This window comes from Megalobrama amblycephala, linkage group LG16, assembly GCF_018812025.1.
Source record: "Megalobrama amblycephala isolate DHTTF-2021 linkage group LG16, ASM1881202v1, whole genome shotgun sequence".
NCBI lineage: Eukaryota > Metazoa > Chordata > Actinopteri > Cypriniformes > Xenocyprididae > Megalobrama > Megalobrama amblycephala.
The window spans coordinates 37,510,303-37,531,820 of NC_063059.1; the positions used below are offsets into that span (position 1 = coordinate 37,510,303).

Consider the following 21,518-nt stretch of genomic DNA (forward strand, 5'->3'; position numbering starts at 1 on the left):
CATATAGCCAATGTCCCATTATTATAGTCTTTGATATAGCCTCTACGCTTTGAGAGGGATGAGGACGCGAGCAGGAAATAGACCATTTCTCTTTAATAATATCTTCATGTTATCTCCTGATGTTACAAGCAACTGACACTTGTTGTAAAAGGTCTGAAGAGCGAGTTTTATCCTCCGCAGGGGCAAGACATTCTGGCTATGTTGGATTTAGCGCTGCCAGAGAAAGCGAAAGTAAAAATCACCGGCGTGTGTGAAACGCGCTATATACAAATAAACTTGACGCGCCTTATGAAGTCTAATAACAAGCATAAACTGTGAATTGGGAAAAGAAACAGAGATTCCATGTGGAATAACTAATGGAATATTGTTAATATTGTAATATTGTGGAATAACTAATGAAATTCTCTGCTAAGCAGGAGACCAGATCACGATTCGCAAAACAGAATACAAAGCTTAAATTTATGGACTCACGTACCTCTGTCATTCGGCATGAACCAATATGTTTCCATGGCTGCGATGTCACATTTAATTGCTAACCTATTATTTCTTTTGTAGCTAAACAAAGCTTTGTGCTTCACTCGTGTCATATTCAAGTAAATACTGCCAACAGCCTTATCAGTGGGTACCGAATATACCCGGAATCTCGGTACTACCGGTACTACAGAAATGCGGGTATCGTCCCATTTTCAAAATTTCAGTACCGACTTGGTACCGAAGTACCGGTACTTTTGACAACACTAATATATATATATATATATATATATATATATATATATATATATATATATATATATATATATATATATATATATATATACATACACAAATTAATTACACACAGTACTGACATATATTATGCAAACTCAGACTTTTATTTTGTATGCGATTAATTGCGATTAATCATTTGACAGTCCTAGTAAAAATAGTCATTTAAAGCCTCTGTGACTTACCATGCAGAGGACGGCTGACGCGGGGGTTTAGAATTGAACAGCTCATTAACATGATTGCAATGCATGTGTAGGCTGTAGTTCTTACATTGTACATTAAAGAGTTAGTTCAATCAAAAATGAAATTTCTGTCATTAATTACTCACCCTCATTTAGCTCTAAACCTGTAAGACCTTCGTTCATCTTCAGAACACAAATTAAGATATTTTTGATGACATCTAAGAACTTTTATAATTTTTAAAATATTTTTATAGTTAATATATTATGTAATGGGTAACACATGGATCCTGTGAATCAAATAACCTCCTATAGGACTTTATTAGAGGTGCAACCATCCTTATATCACTATGAAACAATATCTCACATTCAACTCTGTGTGTCTGTTCAGTCCTGAAGCACATGACAGTTTCAAACAGCACCACTGAGCATCAACATGCATGAATCTCAGTCTATCAGCAGCAGTATGTGGCAATGCTTGTCATTATATCTCCTCTCCTGCTCTGAGGCCAGAGTGAATAACAAACTACAGACACTTGAACTACAATTCAAACTGTGTCATTGTTCTCTACAGGTTGAGGGATTGTGGTGTCACAGATAAAGGTTGTGCTGCTCTGGCTTCAGCTCTGAGATCAAACCCCTCACACCTGAGACATCTCAATCTGTCTGAGAATAACCTAGGAAGTTCTGAAGTTCAGTTACTTTTTGATCTGAAGGATGATCCACATTATAAACTTCAAGAACTATATTACTGTGAGTATATTTTTATTTAAAGTTTTAAATTGACCCAAGTTCAGTAACAGCCTCATGTGTGTAACAGGAGAATATAAGATAATAATTCAGCTCCACTTTAGTATCTGTACTTTAAACTGTTTAATAAGTTTAATTCTCTGATGTGGCTGATCTAAGAATATATGAATTTCTTCATATGCCTCTGTGTGTAAGTGATTAAGAGAGTGTTTATCATTTACTGTTATTAATCTGTTGGCAGTTTTCCATTCATATCTCTGTCTGTAATATGAATATACTAATATCTCTGGCTGTGTTTTTTCTGAAATGATCTCCTGATGTGATGTGACAGCAGTTATGTCTCATACTCATATGTGATTGTCTGTGTGTTTTATTGTAGGACTCAGTGTTTAGACATCAGTCCAATTTCCGCAGGATCAGCTGATGGTAAATAAGGAGACAAGACAGACACACAGCGATCACTGTATTTTCTCATGTCCTTCTATTTTTGCAGTTATTTTTTATTGTAATATCTGCTTTCTTAATGATCTTACACTCTAAAATAAGAGTGTAATATTCTACAGACATTTTCTATACGTTTAAGTATAGGTGAATGCATTTTAAGGCCAGATTTACTAAACGGGGCAATTAGCGTGATAGCGCAATTCCACAAATGTGCCAATGGGAGTGGCAAGTTTTGTGCGTAATCTACTGCTGACCCGCAAATTAAAGAACACAGATGCAGTTGATTAATTTACATAATGACCAACGCAATCTACCAAGAGCAGCACAAATTAGCGTTGAGTCGCAATAAGTAGAGATGATGTTCATCATCAGGTGCAAGTCGACACAGGCACAACTTGTTATATGTGATGTATGGATAACGTCTTCCTATGGCATTCCAAAGAAATTAATATGAGTGGAAAATATTTTCTCCCTTCTACCACACGCTCTCTGTTCTCTGCAGTGTCTCCTCCTAGCAGCAACAATTGCAGCCATGTCGCAAAATGGGTTAAGACATGCTTGTTTTGGGTGTTAAATAATGGCGCAAATACCAGTAAATTGACTAGCGCAAACATTAGTAAATCACGTTGCGTGATTCATTTAAATCCACACCTTTTCAGTGCTAATTTTGCATTGTATGTTTTTAGTAAATCCCGACAGTAGTTTTTTTAACGCCAAAAGAGGTTTTGGCGCAAGCTGTTAGTAAATCTGACCCTTAGACTCTTTAAAAACCAAAAAAGAGAAAAGAATTGCCTTTTTGTCTTACCAGCAGAGGGTGACAAAAGCAAATTATTTCAGTATGGCTGTGTTGGAAAGGCATACTATCATACTACTTTTATTATTTCTGCAGTATCCCGTATGTCAGTGGTTTCCAACCACATTCCTGGAGGCCCACCAACACTGCACATTTTGCATGTCTCCTTTGTCTGACACACCCATTTTAGATCTTTGAGTCACTACTAAAGAGCTGATAACCCTAATCAGGTGTGTTTGATTGAGGAGACATGCAAAATGTGCAGTGTTGGTGAGCCTCCAGGAATGTGGTTGGGAACCACTGCCGTATGTATACTGTGTATAGTAGCCTGTGTAAATTTTCTGTATGAATGGAATACTTGGATGATCTGCTATAATTGCCAGCATCTGCTAATTACAACTCAAGAACAGTGGCATACTTGGAATGGCATATTACCATACAACTCCTACTATATTGCAGCATGCAGTGTGAATACTGTGAATAGTATGTGAATTTCCAGATTACCTACTACATTTGCTGAAATCTGATGCATGAATCTTAGAACACTGCATGAAATACTGTTTCTCACAAAGCAACGTGTGACATTTCATCTTTGTGAAGAGTGCGGCGTGAGTGAACTGGAGGTGGGGAATAATTATAAAATGTAGCCTAACATTTTTATAAGTACAAATGTTACTCTAACTAAAGTACAAAACACTATTGTTACATAAATTGCACTTTAATGTCTACGGCCTGTTTCAAATCACTTTTATTTATATAGCACTTTATACAATACAGATTTCAAAGCAGCTTTATAGTGATAAACAGGAAAATAATGATTCAGAGTTCACTGTTTCAACAGAGCTCTAAAAAGAAAATAGTGTCATTGTTCAGCTGTCTGTCTGTTTAGTGTGGATATTAGTTCAATAACTGTGTAAAATTCACCATTGTGTTCAGTATAAACAAATCTTTAAATTAACTAGTAAGAAGAGGTGACTGGTTCATGAGCCGCTTGAACTGAGGCACTACAGTGATCTGACAAAACACATTAAAGAGCCACAACATGATATTTATTGTTTAAATTTCTTTAAAAATTACAAAATTTGAAATTTGAGACTTTGTTTCATATCAAAGGTAACCTGCTCTGTTTTGTCTGTCGACGTGTTGTCAGGGTCCTCTTTGCTCTGCAGTGTATTTTTCCTTAAGAGAACCTTCCCAGAACTTTCCCTGCAGGTTCTTTTTTGGTTCTTTTTTTGCAACCTAAAGAAAACGTTCCCTGTTGTTTATTTTTAGGTTTTATTTTTATAACCTAAAGAGAACCTTCCCAGAATGTTCCCTGCAGGTTATTTTTATTGTTAGATTTGATTTTTATAACCAAACTAATTAACGTTGCAGATGATAGACCAAATACAGAGATTATTCTAATGCTGAAATGTGTAATTTCATAAACTATATTTTGCAGAATTACGTGTCTGAATCAAGTTTAATGCAGCTTTCAATAAATTAGTTTAGTCAAAATGCATTATATTTTTCAGATATCTAAATTAAGCCAAGGTTAATGTTTGTATCTCTCTTTACTGTAAAAAGTGCCTCTGAGACATTATTTGTATACTATTTCACACATTGTATACTTTTTTTTTTTTTTTTTAAATAGTAAGCACTATGCTTACTGAGCATTAAGCAGTAAGTTAGTGTGCCATTCCGAACACAGCCTATATTTTTTGCTAGTACATTTTCAAATTATATGTGACAATGATGGTATGGTTGTGACCTGAGGAGAGTTGTAACACCACCAATTCCACCAATAAGGGATAAGTTAAGAATCCTATGATCATTTTATTAATTACACACTTCCTCACACATACTATATGAATGGTTGTCAAGGCTGTAAAAAGGCACATGCATATTTTATAAAGAAAAAAATAGTTTTAGTTAAGAATGTAATTTTTTGGACCAAAACTATATTTTGTTTAGTAGTAAACTTTTGCAGATAAAATCATAAAACTTGTATTAGATTAAATTGTAGTTTCTCAGGCAAAATGAGATGTATTTTTGACCTGCTAATTTCAAACCATTATGTTAAAGGTGCAATATGTAAGACTGTAGTGTGTAACAGTGTCTCACAGCAGCCGCCGAGTGAACGCACAGAGTAACGTTATAACATCATTTTCAACACTCTCAAATAGGGTTGGGAACCGAGAACCGAGTGTTTTTTGAAAAGAACCGGAACCGTGCAAGATTTCTAAGTTTCGGTTCCGAAAACGGTTCTGGTGTGATGGGTGGTCGAAGTGCGGGGAGCGTATCCTTTCATAGAGACGTCTCACATCATGAATATTATCAATGAATGCACTGAAAAGCCCTTGCGCGGCGCTACTCATATACGCAAGATTTCAATAGAGAGAGAGAAAGAGACGTGCCCAAACCTGCACGATTAATCTTTAAAAGATCGCGTTCTCGATTTCATCACCCACATGATCGCCCCTGTATATTAAACCTTTGACAAAAGTAAAATCGCGACATTCAAACCTGCGTTCGCGCTGCCGTTGATCTGAAGAGAGTTGTAATGTGTATATAAACAGCTTCACAAACAGTCTTTTCAAACGCACAGTATCATTATTTCTGTGTGTCAAATAGGCCTATTCCAATTATAACAGAAGTATACAAAAGTTTATTATTCAGATAGAAACGTTGATGTTTATGTGTAATAAATAATTTATTATTTAATCATTTATTATTGCAATCGAAGACTGTATGCAATCGATACAGTCGTCACTTTCAGAACAAAAGGTAATTATTACCTTCTGTTCTGAAAGTGACGACTGTATCGATTGCATTGTTACACCACTAGGTGGCAACAAATTTTCTGTTAAAAATGTGTCTATCAATGAATCATTCTGTCAGAAACAAGTCTTTATGAATCCAACTTACAAAAATATTCTGTTTCACCTGTCTGAATCTTACATGTGTGTTCAAGCATCTTATCTAATTTGTGGTAACACTTCATAAGGTTCATTTATGAACTAACCATGAGTAATACCTTTGTTACTGTATTTTTTAATCTCTGTTAATGTTAATAAAAATACAGCCGTTCAGAGTTTGTTCATGTTACTTCACAGTGCATTAACTAATGTTAACAAATACAACTCTTGATTTTAATAATGTAAATGTTGAAATTAACATTAACAAAGATTATAAATGCTGTAGAAATGCAGTTCATTATTAGTTCATGTTAATGTAGTTAACTAATGTTAACTAATGAACCTTATTGTAAAGTGTTAGCGAATTTGTTGAGATTAACAGTTTGTTAAATTAATTTTACACAAAAAGGACTGTTTGAGTCGAGTATTGTGCATTTTTCCCTTACTACTATTTTTTAATAGTTGTTTAATTATTTTAATGGAACCGGAACCGGAATCGTTAGGCAGAACCGGAATCGGAACCGGAACCGGAAAATTTCTCACGATTCCCAACCCTACTCTCAAATGTATCTAATATGATAAACAGAGCTGCATTACCTCATACTCACCGGAATAGCGGAAACGGCGTCGACGACTGTGGTATAATAAAAGTCCCGCTGCTCGTGAGGCGTGTGTTGATCAATCGCTCCAGCTCCTCGTTCAGCTCCACAACACTCGCTCCTGCTCTGCTTCATACTACAGTAACGTTAATAATCACATCCATGAACATGATTTCTTCCCGAGTCCTATCCCAGTTCTTTTCCCCCGGCCGGTGAGGTGAAGACCACACGTCCCAATATTCCGCGCTCAAACTTGGTGTCATCAAGCTACGCCTTTGTTTTGAATAGGCCTCTAGCGGACAGAAATCCTACATACTGCACCTTTAATGGCTGACAGATAGAGCTGTGCCTGCCAATGTTTTAATAAAAAGGAACTGATGAGGTTTCAAAGAAGGGCAGGTCAGTCAGATCAGTTGCGAAGAAAGAATGTTGAAAGCCATTGGTCAGGATTCTGAGACCTCAGACAATGAAAACGTTTACACTGTTTTGTTGTTGTTAGATTTACATGTTTTTTTACACAGGAGTTAAGTGTTCATTAAGCATAAATATCGTTAAGGAAGTTTGTTCTAGTAGACGTATTTACGAACCGTAAGTTAGATTTGAGCTGTGGTCAGTCACAGAAAGAGAGACATTGCTTTGCATTGTTCTTTTGGATTGTTTCAATAAACCTGTTTTTGAAGCATATTGTATGTGGCCTCAGTTTTTGCTTCTTTTGCCTAATTGTTATAACTTACCCCAGCATGAGCACGTGTTATACAACCTACCCTGGCAGTGGTAGTTTGTAACAATTGACACTCCATTTATTTGACATCAACGTATAAGGGCTGTGATATTCTTGGTTTCAATTGGTGCATTTTGTAGTAAACAAAATTATGTAATATACATAAGAGTCTTAGCACCCTTGCTTAAAAATTAAGTGAGTAACAGATGCTGAAACAAAAAGTGTAACAACCAAACCCAGTCTCACCTACTGCATTAAAATTAAGCAATCAGAGGAATGTCGCCCAGCATAATGAAGTAAAAGTAATTTTTTCATTAGAAATGTACTTGAATTAAAGTAAAAGTGCCCAACTTTAAATCTGCTTTTTTTTCAAAAATTGACTCAAGCAAATGTAATGGAGTAAAAGTAGTTTGTTTCTTCCCACCTCTTGGGACGCCCCATACTGTGCATCATGTTATGATATTACAGATCATGATTTTCTTGACACTATATCCAATCATGAAAATAAAAAAATGGTAAGAAAATTTCCAATAACATGAATATAACTGAAAAACCATGTAATCATTTAGCACAGCCATAATTGTTCATTTTTATTTCATTAATATCCTGGTATTTCCAGTTCTCCCCACATCCTGTTAAATTCTGTTACATTATTTGAAATGTCAATAACGCCCTCTGCTGGTTATAAATGTTATATATAACATGCAGTCTAGTAATGTACTGTAAAAACTATAACAACAAACATACTTAAATACTTCATGGATGTTGTTTTGCTGTAATGCAGATCTGTGCATATTCATTAAACACAAGGTAAATTAGCAAAATGGAGTAACAATGCATTTTTTATTTATTTATTTTAAAAAAGTGTCATTACGTCAGGCATTTTATAGAACAAATGAGTTTCTTTTCAAAATGGTTTCTATTTTGTTACGATAGAAATTATCATTTGAAGACTAATTGTTTTAGTGATAGAAGAGTTGACAACAGATCAGAAATGCCATTCATTAATCATTTATGTAGGCTATTAACAAAAATCAAAAAGTGTTGAGAATTTTATTTCAGAAACATTGTTCTTTATAAATTATTTATTTTTGTAAGTTAATAACTTTGGCAACCAACTATTCACACACAATATCTAAAAGACACAGCATCAGATATTATACCAAAAGGCCATGATTTATTTTGTGTGTGTTAAATATTTTTAAATTGAAGAAGTGCCATTTTTCAAATCTTATACAGGTCTCACAGGTGGTCACCTAAACGTTCATGTAAATACACACTGATGCAGGCCTACACTTTCTTTACTATGACTGCAGAGACTCTTTAGATCAGGGGTGCCCAACTCTGTTCCTGGAGATCTACCTACCTGCAAAGTTTAGCTGCAATCTTTTTTTTTTTTTTTTATGCCATAAACCAACAATACAATGAGATATATCACTAAAGTAAAAAAAAATACAGCAACTAAAATAAAATGAAATAACAATGCCAGAGGACAAGAACAAAATTATAACAAACAAAAGGAAAAGAGTGCTACTTTATACATCATATCTGCTTACAATGTTATAAGCTCGAATTGCCTTTTTACTTTTACGATTACACAAAACAGAACAATAAAGTTTGAAATCATTTTTAATCAGACCATTTCATCATGAATTTGAAATTTTCCCATTAATATTAACAATTGTATAAAGTATGCCTTCTCTTTCTCAATCACCCCTGATCTAAAGAGTCTCTGCAGTGATAGTAAAGAAAGTGTAGGCCTACATCAGTGTGTATTTACATGAACGTTTAGGTGACCACCTGTGAGACCTGACTAGTATGAGATTTGAAAAATGGCACTTCTTCAATTTAAAAATATTTAACACACACAAAATAAATCATGGCCTTTTGGTATATTATCTGATCATGTGTCTTTTAGATATTGTGTGTGAATAGTTGGCTGCCAAAGTTATTAACTTACAAAAATAAATAATTTATAAAGAACAATGTTTCTGAAATAAAATTCTCAACACTTTTTGATTTTGTAAATAGCCTACATAAATGTTTAATGATTTTCATTTCTGATCTGTTGTCAACTCTTCTATCACTAAAACGATTAGTTTTCAAACTAGGCCTATAATTTCTTGACTCCTTGACTTGACTGTGTACAAATAATAATCATTAAAGTGTATCATTATATCAAGTCTACTCAACTGCAATTCAATGTTAAGTTTAGCTCCAATCTACTGGATAACTCGAGGAAATGAGAAACTCATCAACTTAATGGATTCGATTGGATAATTACCAAACGCACTTACTTTTAGCCAATCAGATACTCCTGATAAGAACAGTACATAATTATTACTCGTATGACAAGCTTCCACTTGTGGTTCGCTCTGTGTCCAATATCTCAAAACCATACATTTTCATTCCCACTACCGGTGTGTATTTATGAGATGTTTTAAATACCGATTTAGTCTTACACAAATCTACCCAAACACTTTATGGAGAAAAAAAAACCCGCTTACGATCAAATGGTTTCTTCCATGATGATATTAACCATCGATGTTACAAACCAGCAAAGTGAAAGTAAATGTAGGAGCCATTTAATCTCAAAGTAACTGCGTCACACTGCCATAACAGAAACATGTGAGTATCAAAGGTCATTATTTATACACAGAACAGAAGCTCGCGTGACAATGTTGTAAGCTGTCGTCGCGCACGTTATTTTCTCTCAACCCTGATTAAAACTACGAACTACGGATTTCGCTTATTGTTGTACTGCATTGTTTGGACTATTATTATTACTCAATCACCTTTATGTTTTCCTGGTTCTTCGATCATATTTAGCTGACGCCACCTAACATGTTGAATATCAATGCTAATGAAATGTAGTCTAATCAATAATGAACCGATTCGGGCGGTTCCCAAGTTATTTATTTATTTATTTATTTATTAAAATAATACTACAATAAATAAAATAATAGTTATTATTAACTAAAACAATAAACCCACTGAGTAACTATACAAAAAAAAAAAAAAAAAAAAAAAAACATTAATACAGTCATATTTAAGAAGGTAAGCTGACATCATTGTTTATTGTTTTAATGTCAGTTTGCAGATTTATTGTAGTCGAATTGTTTTTTTTTTTTTTTTAGTAAATTAGGGTGTGACTGTTTCTCAAATTACAGTTGGTAAAGCTAAAGCAACATGGATCATACCAAGTAAATGGTAGTGGTGGGGAAGCGACTGGTCATCTGCTTTTAATATATTACGAAAATTAACTATGGTTTATCACTCTTCATGGACAATGAGGAAAATCATGGTTAATTTGTGGTTACCATGAAATAACTACAAAAAACATTGTTTTTTTTTGTTTTGTTTTTTCATAAGGCAAAATATATGTAACATATGTAGCTAAATTTGTAGTTTATTTTCTGTGGTAGTGTTTAATGTGTCTGAATCAGTGTTTCTGTCACTTCCAGAGTCAGTGGAGGAGATCAGATGTATCAGATGCAACAGTGCAGCTCCATGAGGACAGAATGAGTCATGTACAAAAAATCAAAGATGGAGATTTTTCTCCAGGATGCAGGTACTCTCATTGAAGACAACAAGAAATCAAAATGAACTCTCTTTACATTGGCAATTTTCCTGTTTATATTGTGAAAGACTCAGCAGTGGCCAGGACATCAACAAAATATAAAATGTTGCTTTTCCTCTGAAACAACTTTATTTTTTTTTGTTTGTTGTATTACAGTTCAGTCCCGCTTGACAGATCAGATTCACCAGAGCCAAGCTGTGTGTCCATGAAGAGTGACTGGTCTATGAATCATCCACCCGAATTTAAGGATGGAGAGACACAGATGAATCTCAGGTGCAACCTTTATTTCACATTTTTGTACTGATTTTGGGGCTACGTGTGAAATTTTGGAAATTAGTTTAAATGTGACGTGTTAAACAGAACTGCACTGTAATTAGTAACTGAAAGTAAACTGAAAGTTAGGGCAGTCAGGGGCTAATGGTTAGAGAGTTGGACTTAGACCCCAAAGGTTGTGGTTCAAGTCTCAGTACCAGCAGGAAATGTAGGACCACTCTCATTACGCACAACTGAGGCACCTAACCCCCAATCGCTCCCCGGCGGCGCAGCAAAAATGGCTGCCCAATTAATAAACAACCATGCGGTGGGTAATATGTGTAACTTCATAACTTTCCAATTCTGTGGCGTACTGCTGACAATGTGCACCTGTTCATGGGTTGTCATCAAATTAAAGGATGAAATTTTTGAAACTCAAAGATGTAAATTTAACCTCTGTTCTGTTACAGTTCAGTCCAGCAGAAGAGATCAGATTCACCAGAGCCCAGCTGTGTGTCCATGAACAGTAACTGGTCTATGGATCATCCACCAGAAATGAAGGGTGGAGACAGAAAACAGAATCTCAGGTACACAATTGTACACAATTATTACCATGACATGGTCTCTCCCAGTCTCTTTTAAATGGGAGCAACAGTAATATGAAAAAAACACTGTTCAATAAATAGTTTGAATGTTGGAAATCAGTTTAAATAATGTGGTGTTAAACAGAACTGAGAGAACTGCACTCTAATTAATAACTGAAAGTATTATCCGATTAGCCACAATAATTAATAAACAAACATGCAGCGGGTGAGTAATATGTAAAACTTCCAATAATGTCCAGTTCTGCTTAGTTTTATACCACGTGGACCTACTCATGGGATCTCATCATATTAAAGGATGAATACAGTACTTCAAAGATGTAAATGTAACCTCAGCTCTGTTACAGTTTAGTCCAGCATGAGAGATCAGATTCACCAGAGCCCAGCTGTGTGTCCATGAAGAGTGACTGGTCGATGGATCATCCACCAGAAATGAAGGGTGGAGACAGAAGGCAGAGTCTCAGGTACACAATTGCTCATGCTCTTGTGATCGCTCCTGGGCTGTGTTTCTTAAAAGCATTATGAGCTAAGTTGATCAAAGAGATCATTGGTGGCAATGATTATATGATCTATTTAGGCTTAAGATGCTTTTGGGAAACACAGCCCTGCATTTTGTCAACACTCGAAACTATCCATTTTATATACTTATTTGTAATATAATCACAGCAACTAAATGGTTTACAGAATTATTCAGTTAGTAACAGAATTCATTGTCAAAATATATTATTATGTATTTATTTTGTGCTGTTTAAGGCGACCCAGACCAGCTGTAACAGAACCCTTCTGTAAGAAAATGAAATATGAGGAGTGTATGAATCAACCACAAGACTTTAATGGAAGCACTTATCCTGGCATCAGGTAAAATACAAGGGTTTGAAACTGCAAAGATTCGTCATATAGTTTATAATGTAACTCATTTTATACATGTAACTCTTTAACTGGCGTAATAATGTGGCATTTTAATTTTACAGCCATGAAGTCCTCAACAGGTTTAGATCAAATCTGAAGAAGAAGTTTGAGTGTCTGTATGAGGGAACAGCACAGCAGGGAAACCCAACACTCCTGAATGAGATCTACACAGAGCTCTACATCACAGAGAGTGAGAGTGGAGAGATCAGTAATGAGCATGAGGTGAGACAGATTGAGACACTATCCAGGAGAGCAGCAACAGAGGACACACCGATGCAATGCAATGACATCTTTAGACCTTTACCTGGACAAGACAAACCCATCAGAACTGTGCTGACAAAGGGAGTCGCTGGCATTGGAAAAACAGTCTCTGTGCAGAAGTTCATCCTGGACTGGGCTGAAGGGAAAGAGAATCAGGACATCCAGCTCATATTTCCACTTCCTTTCAGAGAGATCAATTTGATGAAGGACAAAACACTCAGTCTTTCAGATCTTCTTCATGCCTTTTTCCCTGAAACAAAAGAAATGGAAATATCCAGTGACAAATATAAAGTGTTGTTCATCTTTGATGGTCTGGACGAGTGTCGTCTTCCCTTAAACTTTCACAGGAACGAGACTCTACGGGATCAGACCAAAGAGACATCAGTGGACGTGCTGCTGACAAACCTCATTGCGGGGAATCTGCTTCCCTCTGCTCTCATCTGGATCACCTCCAGACCAGCAGCAGCTGATCTCGTCCCCTCTGAGTGTGTCCATCGAGTGACAGAGGTACGAGGCTTCAATGAGCCACAGAAGGAGGAATACTTCAGGAAGAGAATCAGTGATCAGAGTCTGGCCAATACAATCATCTCACACCTGAAGTCATCAAGGAGCCTCGACATCATGTGCCACATCCCAGTGTTCTGCTGGATCTCAGCCGCTGTTCTAGAGAAGATGTTGAGTGAAGCAGAGAGTGGAGAGATTCCCAAGACTCTCACTCAAATGTACACACACTTCCTGATCCTTCAGATCAACATCAAACATGAGAAGGACTATGAGAAGAACGTGACAGATGCAGACATGATCCTCAAACTGGGGAAAGTGGCTTTTCAGCAGCTCAAGAAAGGCAATGTGATCTTCTATGAGGAAGACCTGAGAGAGTGTGGCATTGATGTGACAGAAGCATCAGTGTACTCAGGATTGTGCACTCAGATCTTCAGAGAGGAGTTTGGCTGGTATCAGGGGAAAGTCTTCTGCTTTGTTCATCTGAGCGTTCAGGAACATCTAGCAGCTCTATATGTGCACCTCTCATATACAAACAACATAAATGTGTATGACTATGAACAAAAAATTAATATTTGTGACCTGTATCAGAGAGTTATCAATGATGAATTTAAACTGTTCTCTAATTGTTTTGAGTCAATAGATTCATTATCTGAGCTGCATCAGAGAGCTGTGAATGAGGCTCTACAGAGTAAAAATGGACATCTGGACCTTTTCCTTCGTTTTCTCGTGGGTCTGTCAGTGGAGTCTCATCAGGCTCTCTTACAGGGTCTAAAGATACAGACACGTAGCCTCCACAACAATCAGGAAACTGTTCAATATATCAGTCATAGGATCAGGAAGTGTTGCTCTTCAGAGAAATCCATCAATCTTTTCCACTGTTTAAATGAACTGGGTGATCATTCTCTCTTGGAGGAAATCCAACACTATCTTAAATCTGGTAAAATAAAAGAAATTGAGCTCTCCTTTTCTCAATGGTCAGCTCTGCTTTTTTTACTGCTAAACTCAGAGCAGAAGATGGATGTGTTTCGTCTAAGTAGATATACAGGACCAAACATGTTTCCAGATGAAGTTCTTCTGACGCTGCTACCTGTGGTTGAAGCATCAAGATCAGCTCAGTAAGTAAACCCTGGGACAAAAATTGCAGTTCAATGAACAATGTTTAACAACACTATCACATACCAGATGTGAGCTTTTGATGAAAGATTGAAATGACACTGTGATAACTAATTTTGTTGTCTTAAAGTCTGCCAAAATGCCAGTAATCAAAGAAACACCCATATATTTGCAGGCCACACTTTTGATTAGTTGTTATTACAAAGAGCATTTGTAGATATTTAAGCTGAACAAATCTAGTTTATTGTGTTTAAAATGTGCAATATCTTTCATTTCTATCAGGCTCGATGACCGTAATTTAACAGTGATAAGCTTCAATCATCTGGCTTCAGTGCTCAGCTCAAAATATTCATGTCTGAGAGATCTGAATTTGTCTGGGAATTATCTGGGAGATAATGGAGTAGAGCTGTTTTGTGCCGAACTAAAGAATCCACACTGTAAACTGGAGAAACTAGAGTAAGAGTCTCACACTTCATTTCAAAACAGAGAAATACATACAAGAGAGATGTGGATTTTTCCCCTTTAATTTCAAGTGCAGCCTGACATGTCCTTCTGAAAATCTCATTCCATGCAAAACTTTGTTATTCTGCTCTAGAGGCAATTTACTGTACATTGTAAGGCTTTCTTTTAAGGAATTTTTCTTATGGAAGTTCATACATCATTGTTATTTGCAGGTTGATGTGTTGTGGAGTCACAGATAAAGGTTGTGCTGCTCTGGCTTCAGCTCTGATATCTAACCCCTCACACCTGAGAGAACTCAATTTGGAGTGGAATAAACTGGGGAAAGGTGTGGAGCTGCTTACTGATCTTCGGAAAAACCCATACTATAAACTTGAGACACTGAGGTAAGACAATGCATCTTTCTAAGACCGACACATGACCTTTTCTTATGTCTTTGTAATTAAGTGACTCTGACAGTGCACTGACAAATCTACTTTATCATTCAAATTTTTTTTTTTTAAGATACATTCTTACAAAAAGACAACAGCAGTTTCACATCCATCTTCAGTGCCCATGCTATCCTTTGGTGGTGTTGGTTTGTTGTTAGGTGGAAGTTTGTTCCTAGTGTAAATAGCTCCATAGAAGTGCATTGTTTCTATTCCAAAGTTTGAGGGTTCATGACAGGGATTTTTTTTTTTTATTCTAATGTGCTCCTTGAGGTTTAGTTATAATGTTAATTATGTTTTTTGCTCAAAAAAACAAAAACAAATATATATGCGGAAAAATGGCTGCTTTAAGGCTTGTCAGTAAATGGCTATTGTTATGATTGACTAACGTAATTGCATGGGAAACAGCATCAGTGCCCACTCGCTATTGCATGTGAGCATATTGAAGAAAAAATATACATATAAAACCATCCTTTACATACAGAGCATTATGAAAAGTCTCTATTACACTGTGCATCATTTACAAAACAATCTGCAGTCACATGCTCTGAACAAACATATAATCCTCTGACGCAATCTAGGACACAATTAAAATAAACCATCCACTTGTTTCCTACACTGGGATCCTTCTGAGACACAAAACGAGCTGTTTAAACGGGACATGTTAGAACGTGAAAATTCTTTCAGTCTTCCATTTGTCTGGTTGTTGACAGACTTAAGTGTGTGGAGTATGTCAGGAACTGAACGAGCATCTGTATACTGTATCCAGTGTAGACAGTGTCAGTCATTATAATGGGTTCTATTTGCTTCTGACGCGACACAACACTCACATCCAGTGTAGGCAAATGTCAGCCAGTAAGCGACTGAATGTCAGTGGGTGGGGCCTATAGTGCGATGATGTTTAACTATTTGTCGATGTCTTGCTCTGGAGGCAGTCATATGCAAGTGTATTTGCCCATGTGATGTCACAGATCCCGCAATATCCAAACGAACCATTTTTGGAGCTTGATTAAATAAATATGTTTATAATTAGAAGGACATTTTAAGATATGAAACTTGCAGGATGTTTTAATGGTTCAAATACCTCTTATATGTCAAAAGATCAAGGCAAATTTGATTTCTCATGTCATAACCCCTTTAATGCTGGATATTTTCGTTTGACTCATGTCAAAATACTTTGTTGGTTACATCTAAAGGTCAAAGTCCTGATAAGCTCAGAATGCAAAATGAGATGAATTCAATCGTTTGTGGCCCCCCAAATCTCAGTATGCAGTAAACACCACTACTTGAAGGACACCCATGCAAAAGAATTCAATGTGTTGTGAATTCATTGGCACCCAAGGTGTGAGAAGTGTGAGATTTGTTCTGCATATAACGTTTTGAATATTGACTTTTCAGAGAAAATATTTGTCATTGATCTCTTCACAGGTTGAATCATATGTATGTCACAGCTGAAGGTTGTGCTGCTGTAGCTTCTGCTTTGAGATCAAAATCCTCACACCTGAATCTGTGTGAGTGTAATCTGGGGCCATCAGGCATGAAGCTTCTGTCTGCTGTACTCGAAAATCCTCACTGTAAAGTGAAAACACTGGAGTAAGATCATTTCTCTTAAAGGCATCAAGGATCTGGTGTTTAGACATGATTTAATAGTGAGAATGAAGTTGAGGTTTCTCTCAGGTGTGAGGGGGTTTTAGTCAAAACAGGTTTGGGGTATTCTAATGGGCTATAATTTTCCTAAAATTTTAAATAATTTTGTAATCACCAGGGCTAGGAAAGTTAACATACCCCTCCTGACTTTAATCATTAATATTAATTAGGTGACGTGACTGTGCATTCTATCCAGTTTAAGCCAGAGCTGTTGAAAAAGAGAGTTGCAATACTCCCATAAATTTCCAATGGAAATGGGGAATGTGGAAGTAAAGCGTTGTGGGGCTGAATATTTCCACTGCTAAAATTAATTAATTTCAGTGTTTCTGAAATTAGCACATTCGCCGATTTGACGAAATGACTGCATATTTTTGACATATTATCACTTTAGCTGAGCTCTCTTGCATCTATATAATAGTGTTATTTTTATGTAGCCAGCTTAGTTAGCATTTATCTTTAATTGTAGTTTTTTGCATTCGTCAAAATACAAAGTTTCTAAATCTAAACTAACTATTAAACCCTGAACAAGTTTCTACGAAGACTGCCCATTCAATAAAAAAAATTATCTACCCTGTACCTGGATATTTTAGTTTTCAAGTCACCTTTAAGTCACCTTTATTTATGTAGAGCTTTATACAACACTGATTGTTTCAAACCAGATTTACCGTGATAACAGGGAAAAAGAAAATAGTGTCATTGTTCAGCTGAAGTTTAGTGTTGATTCAGTTGCATTGTGAAGATCACCCATTATTAAATTAGTTAGGATATGAATAATTATGACCATAGTAGCACGAGAAATCTAATATATTAATGCATGCATACTGTAAATGTATTCCACATTATTGGAGTAATCCCCCTTCCCTCCAAAATTAAACAGAAAAAAATGGATTAACAACATTGTGTTGATTTTTACTGAAAATTGCTGCAAATGCTGCTGCTATCTGTCTCATTCAAACAGGTTGACTTCGGCACCTGTCGCAATTCTCTTTTTCAATGGTTCTGGTTTTAGCAATCACAATTTATATTCATGATCTAAGCCCCCTTAAATTGGCTGTACAGTAACATCCATATACAGTACACAAATAATATGCAGTTTTTATGAAATGGAGGCATATTATGTGCATTAATACTTTGTGTAAATAATCACTAACATGGTATCATTTAAGTTTTAACACTGTCTTTTTCCCTATTATTGCCTGTTTCCTCTTCCACTGACAATAATAATAAAAAAGAAATGGAAAAGATTTCTTCAAACATTTGAAGTCCAAAGAGCAATGAATTGAGTGTCATTGTTCTCTACAGACTAAGATATTGTGGTGTCGCAGATGAAGGTTGTGCTGTTCTGGCTTCAGCTTTGAGATCAAACCCCTCAAACCTGAGAGAACTGGATCTGACATGGAATCATCTAGGAGATTCTGGTGTGACACTGCTCTCTGCTGGACTGGAGGATCCTCACTGTAAACTGCAGAAATTCAAGTAAGACAGTTTGTGTTAAGATAAGAAATTATGTTAAGATTAATTCTTGTCTTGGGGTCAGGGCTGTTGCTAGATTACATTTTTTTTTTTTTGGAATGGGCCAAAAAAAAGAGAGCTTTTCCATCTCAGGAATGAATTACATTTTAGCATATATTCAGTTAGAGAACAGTTCTTTTAAATAGTAATAATATTTCACAATATTACTGTTTTTACTGTGTTTTTACTTTGATCAAATTAATGCAGCCTTGGTAATCCATCTTTCAAAAACATAAAAAAATCTTTATTATTCCAAACATTTGAACATTAGTGTGTATATACATATCTGCACATGTAAAAAATAAAAAAAATAAAACAAGAGACATTAAAATTCTGGCTAAACTGATCAAATTGTGTCATTGTTGTCTGCAGGTTGGAGCATTGTGCTATCACAGATGAAGGTTGTACTGTTCTGGCTTCAGCTTTCAGATCAAACCCCTCAAACCTGAGAGAACTGGATCTGACATGGAATCATCTAGGAGATTCGGGTGTGACACTGCTCTCTGCTGTACTGGAGGATCCTCACTGTAAACTGCAGAAATTGAAGTAAGACAGTTTGTGTTGAGATAAGAAATTATGTTAAGATTAATTCTTGTCTTGGGATCAGGGCTGTTGCTAGATTACAATTTTTTATTGGAATGGGCCAAAAAAAGCTTTTCCATTTCAGGAATGAATTACATTTTAGCATATATTCAGTTAGAGAACAGTTCTTTTAAATAGAAATAATATTTCACAATATTACTGTCATTACTGTTTTTACTTTGATCAAATGAATGCAGCCTTGGTAATCCATCTTTCAAAAACATAAAAAAATCTTTATTATTCCAAACATTTGAACAGTAGTGTGTATATACTGTACATATCTGCACATGTAAAAAATAAAAAAAATAAAACAAGAGACATTAAAATTCTGGCTAAACTGATCAAATTATGTCATTGTTCTCTGCAGGTTGGAGCATTGTGCTATCACAGATGAAGGTTGTGCTGCTCTGGCTTCAGCTCTGAGATCAAACCCCTCACACCTGAAAGAACTGGATCTGTCTTGGAATGAACTAAAAGTTCCAGTGAAGCTGCTCTGTGTTGCTCTTGAAGATTCCGATTGTAAACTGGAAAAACTGAGGTAATATCTCTCTGATGACCTGTGTAACCTTGGGCGTTTATAACATTGTTTTGTATTTGAGGATAGTATGCAAACAACATATGTATGGTCAAAATCCCTTCGAAGAAAGTCTGTTCACTCTATGGCCATATTTGCAACATCTCCGGAAGCCTAATTGAGGCATACAAGACCAAGCCCGATTTACTTGAAAAGGGGAATCCTGAGATCTCAAATCCTATGAAATCTTTCACAGCACAGTTTTGGTCAGTTAACCCTTCCATGAGTGCCTAACCCTTTGACAAAATGGTTAACTGACCCAAACTGCTCCGTGAAAGATTTCAGTTATAGATCAGTGCTCATACCGGTAATCTTCATTCTTTGCTCACACACAGCATGATACAGGTAATGTACTGGAAATGTTTCAACTTCTCATACTGGTAAATTTCCAGGACTGATTTATCTGGTATTTTTGAAAAGGTCCCGTTTACACATGATTTCTTAAAAGTAATATACCAGTAATTTACCATGTGTAAAAGGGGCTATATGCTATACATTTGTGGTCATTTTTTGAAAGGTTAATCTCTGCTCTTTTGATCTGCATGTTCTGGAGTAAGAGATTTAAGAGTGTGTCATTGTTCTCTACAGGTTGAGTTATTGTGGTCTCACAGATGAAGGTTGTGCCACTCTGACTTCAGCTCTGAGATCAAACCCCTCACACCTGAGAGAACTGGATCTGACTGGGAATAAAATAGGAGTGCAGTTGCTTTCTGATCTGAAGAAAGATCCACGTTATAAGCTAGGGCTGCAACGATAAGTACAATATCCAATACAAATGCATTTCCAAATCTCCAGGACAAAACAAAGCCAAAAATCTCAAGGTTTAACAGAAAAATTAAAATTAGTCCAGATTTACAATCATTCTCAGCGGTAGAGGAAACACAGATTTGAATGATCTGCTCAGTGTGGTTAAGCCACACTGAAACAGAAACGGAGAGCTGCACTACTACTGTGTTAGATTTAAATGAATTTTTATGATGTAACCTTATTTTAAATTAGTTTTTATACAATGTGCAGATAAAATTCTCTACAGTGCTGTACTGTAATTATTTCAAGAAATCATATGCATAGTGTAAGAACTGTTGTGTTTATAAAATAAATAGTTTCAAGACAGATTCTTGCTGTATCAAAATCGTATTGGACCATTACCACAAAACTGAGATGTTCCAAAGTGTGAATTTTGTGTACCTTTGCAGCCTTATTATAATCTGGACATACTGCAGTGAGTATAAAAAAAAAGTAATTTCCAACATGTTTGCAAATTGTTTTAAATGTGTAAATGGGTGTATATAAATATTTTCACTTTGTGAAGGTGATAAACGGAGACAATTGGGTTATAAACTTGTATTAATCAAATTTGAAGTAAATACAATGTTTTTTTTGTTTTTTTTCTGAATTAGATCTAATTTTATGTATCAGCAATGATGTCTAATACTGCATGTGTCATTTTTATATTGTTTAGGTTTTAGATAGCAATGTGATCTATGATTAGCTGATGGTGAATGAGCTCTAATTTGAGTTCTTCCTGTGTCTCACTTAACTTTTTTTCTTTTCTCTTTTGAAATTCAAAAAATGCAAAGGTTGTAGGGAGAGAGAATATACAGTTTGTACAGTATTAAAACCATTATGCCTATGGAGAGCCTCCGTAAACTATTAACTAAAAAATTAACTCCTTTTGTGTTCTGAATGGAACTGACAATGCATTATTTGAAATTTAAACTTGCAAGAAAAAATGTCAAAAATGACAGAATTCCTGTGATGCATGTGTATATACAATGGACATTTGTTTGTAGGGTGTTCAAGTGGACAGGATGGAACAGACATTATAGTGTGTTTGATGTTCTTCACCAGCAGAGGGCCACATAGACACTCTTTCAAAAATCTTTCAAAAAATCTTTTACATATGGTCACATTAAAACAGTCTTTTAAACACGTCACCATGCCTTC

The 21,518-nt window shown here is 35.8% G+C and overlaps 3 protein-coding genes across 10 annotated transcripts in view; all 3 read left to right on the forward strand.

The window, feature by feature from the left end:
* Window positions 1-2,691, forward strand: part of LOC125248565 (NACHT, LRR and PYD domains-containing protein 3-like) — a 16,081-nt gene extending 13,390 nt beyond the window's left edge. For all 6 annotated transcript variants that reach the window (XM_048160523.1, XM_048160520.1, XM_048160519.1 and 3 more), the window contains 2 exons: window positions 1,519-1,697; window positions 2,074-2,691. In XM_048160523.1, the coding sequence (XP_048016480.1) occupies window positions 1,519-1,697; window positions 2,074-2,075 (181 nt within the window). In that variant the 3' untranslated portion in view covers window positions 2,076-2,691. The remainder of the gene's footprint in view (window positions 1-1,518; window positions 1,698-2,073) is intronic.
* LOC125248560 (NACHT, LRR and PYD domains-containing protein 12-like) overlaps window positions 1-21,518 on the forward strand; it is a 1,264,817-nt gene that overhangs the window by 69,601 nt on the left and 1,173,698 nt on the right. The gene's annotated exons all lie outside the window — the stretch shown is intronic.
* On the forward strand, window positions 2,087-21,508 carry LOC125248564 (NACHT, LRR and PYD domains-containing protein 3-like). 3 transcript variants are annotated; one of them, XM_048160515.1, is made up of 14 exons: window positions 2,087-2,120; window positions 10,613-10,719; window positions 10,885-11,001; window positions 11,451-11,567; window positions 11,930-12,046; window positions 12,336-12,440; window positions 12,554-14,371; window positions 14,652-14,825; window positions 15,044-15,214; window positions 16,685-16,849; window positions 18,206-18,379; window positions 18,788-18,961; window positions 19,365-19,535; window positions 20,160-21,508. In XM_048160515.1, exons 1-14 carry the CDS (start codon window positions 2,118-2,120, stop codon window positions 20,326-20,328), a joined length of 3,582 nt encoding a protein of 1,193 aa, XP_048016472.1. In that variant the 5' UTR covers window positions 2,087-2,117; the 3' UTR covers window positions 20,329-21,508. The 3 variants fall into 3 exon arrangements, with proteins under 3 accessions (XP_048016472.1, XP_048016473.1, XP_048016475.1); XM_048160516.1 differs by lacking the exon at window positions 2,087-2,120 and adding an exon at window positions 9,539-9,776; XM_048160518.1 differs by lacking the exon at window positions 2,087-2,120 and adding an exon at window positions 10,184-10,205.

Coding starts and splice junctions, on each gene's coding strand:
- LOC125248564 (XM_048160515.1), top strand. Junction 10,720..10,884: donor GATTTTTCTCCAGGATGCAG/GTACTCTCATTG, acceptor GTTGTATTACAG/TTCAGTCCCGCTTGACAGAT. Junction 18,962..19,364: donor TGTAAACTGCAGAAATTGAA/GTAAGACAGTTT, acceptor TGTTCTCTGCAG/GTTGGAGCATTGTGCTATCA.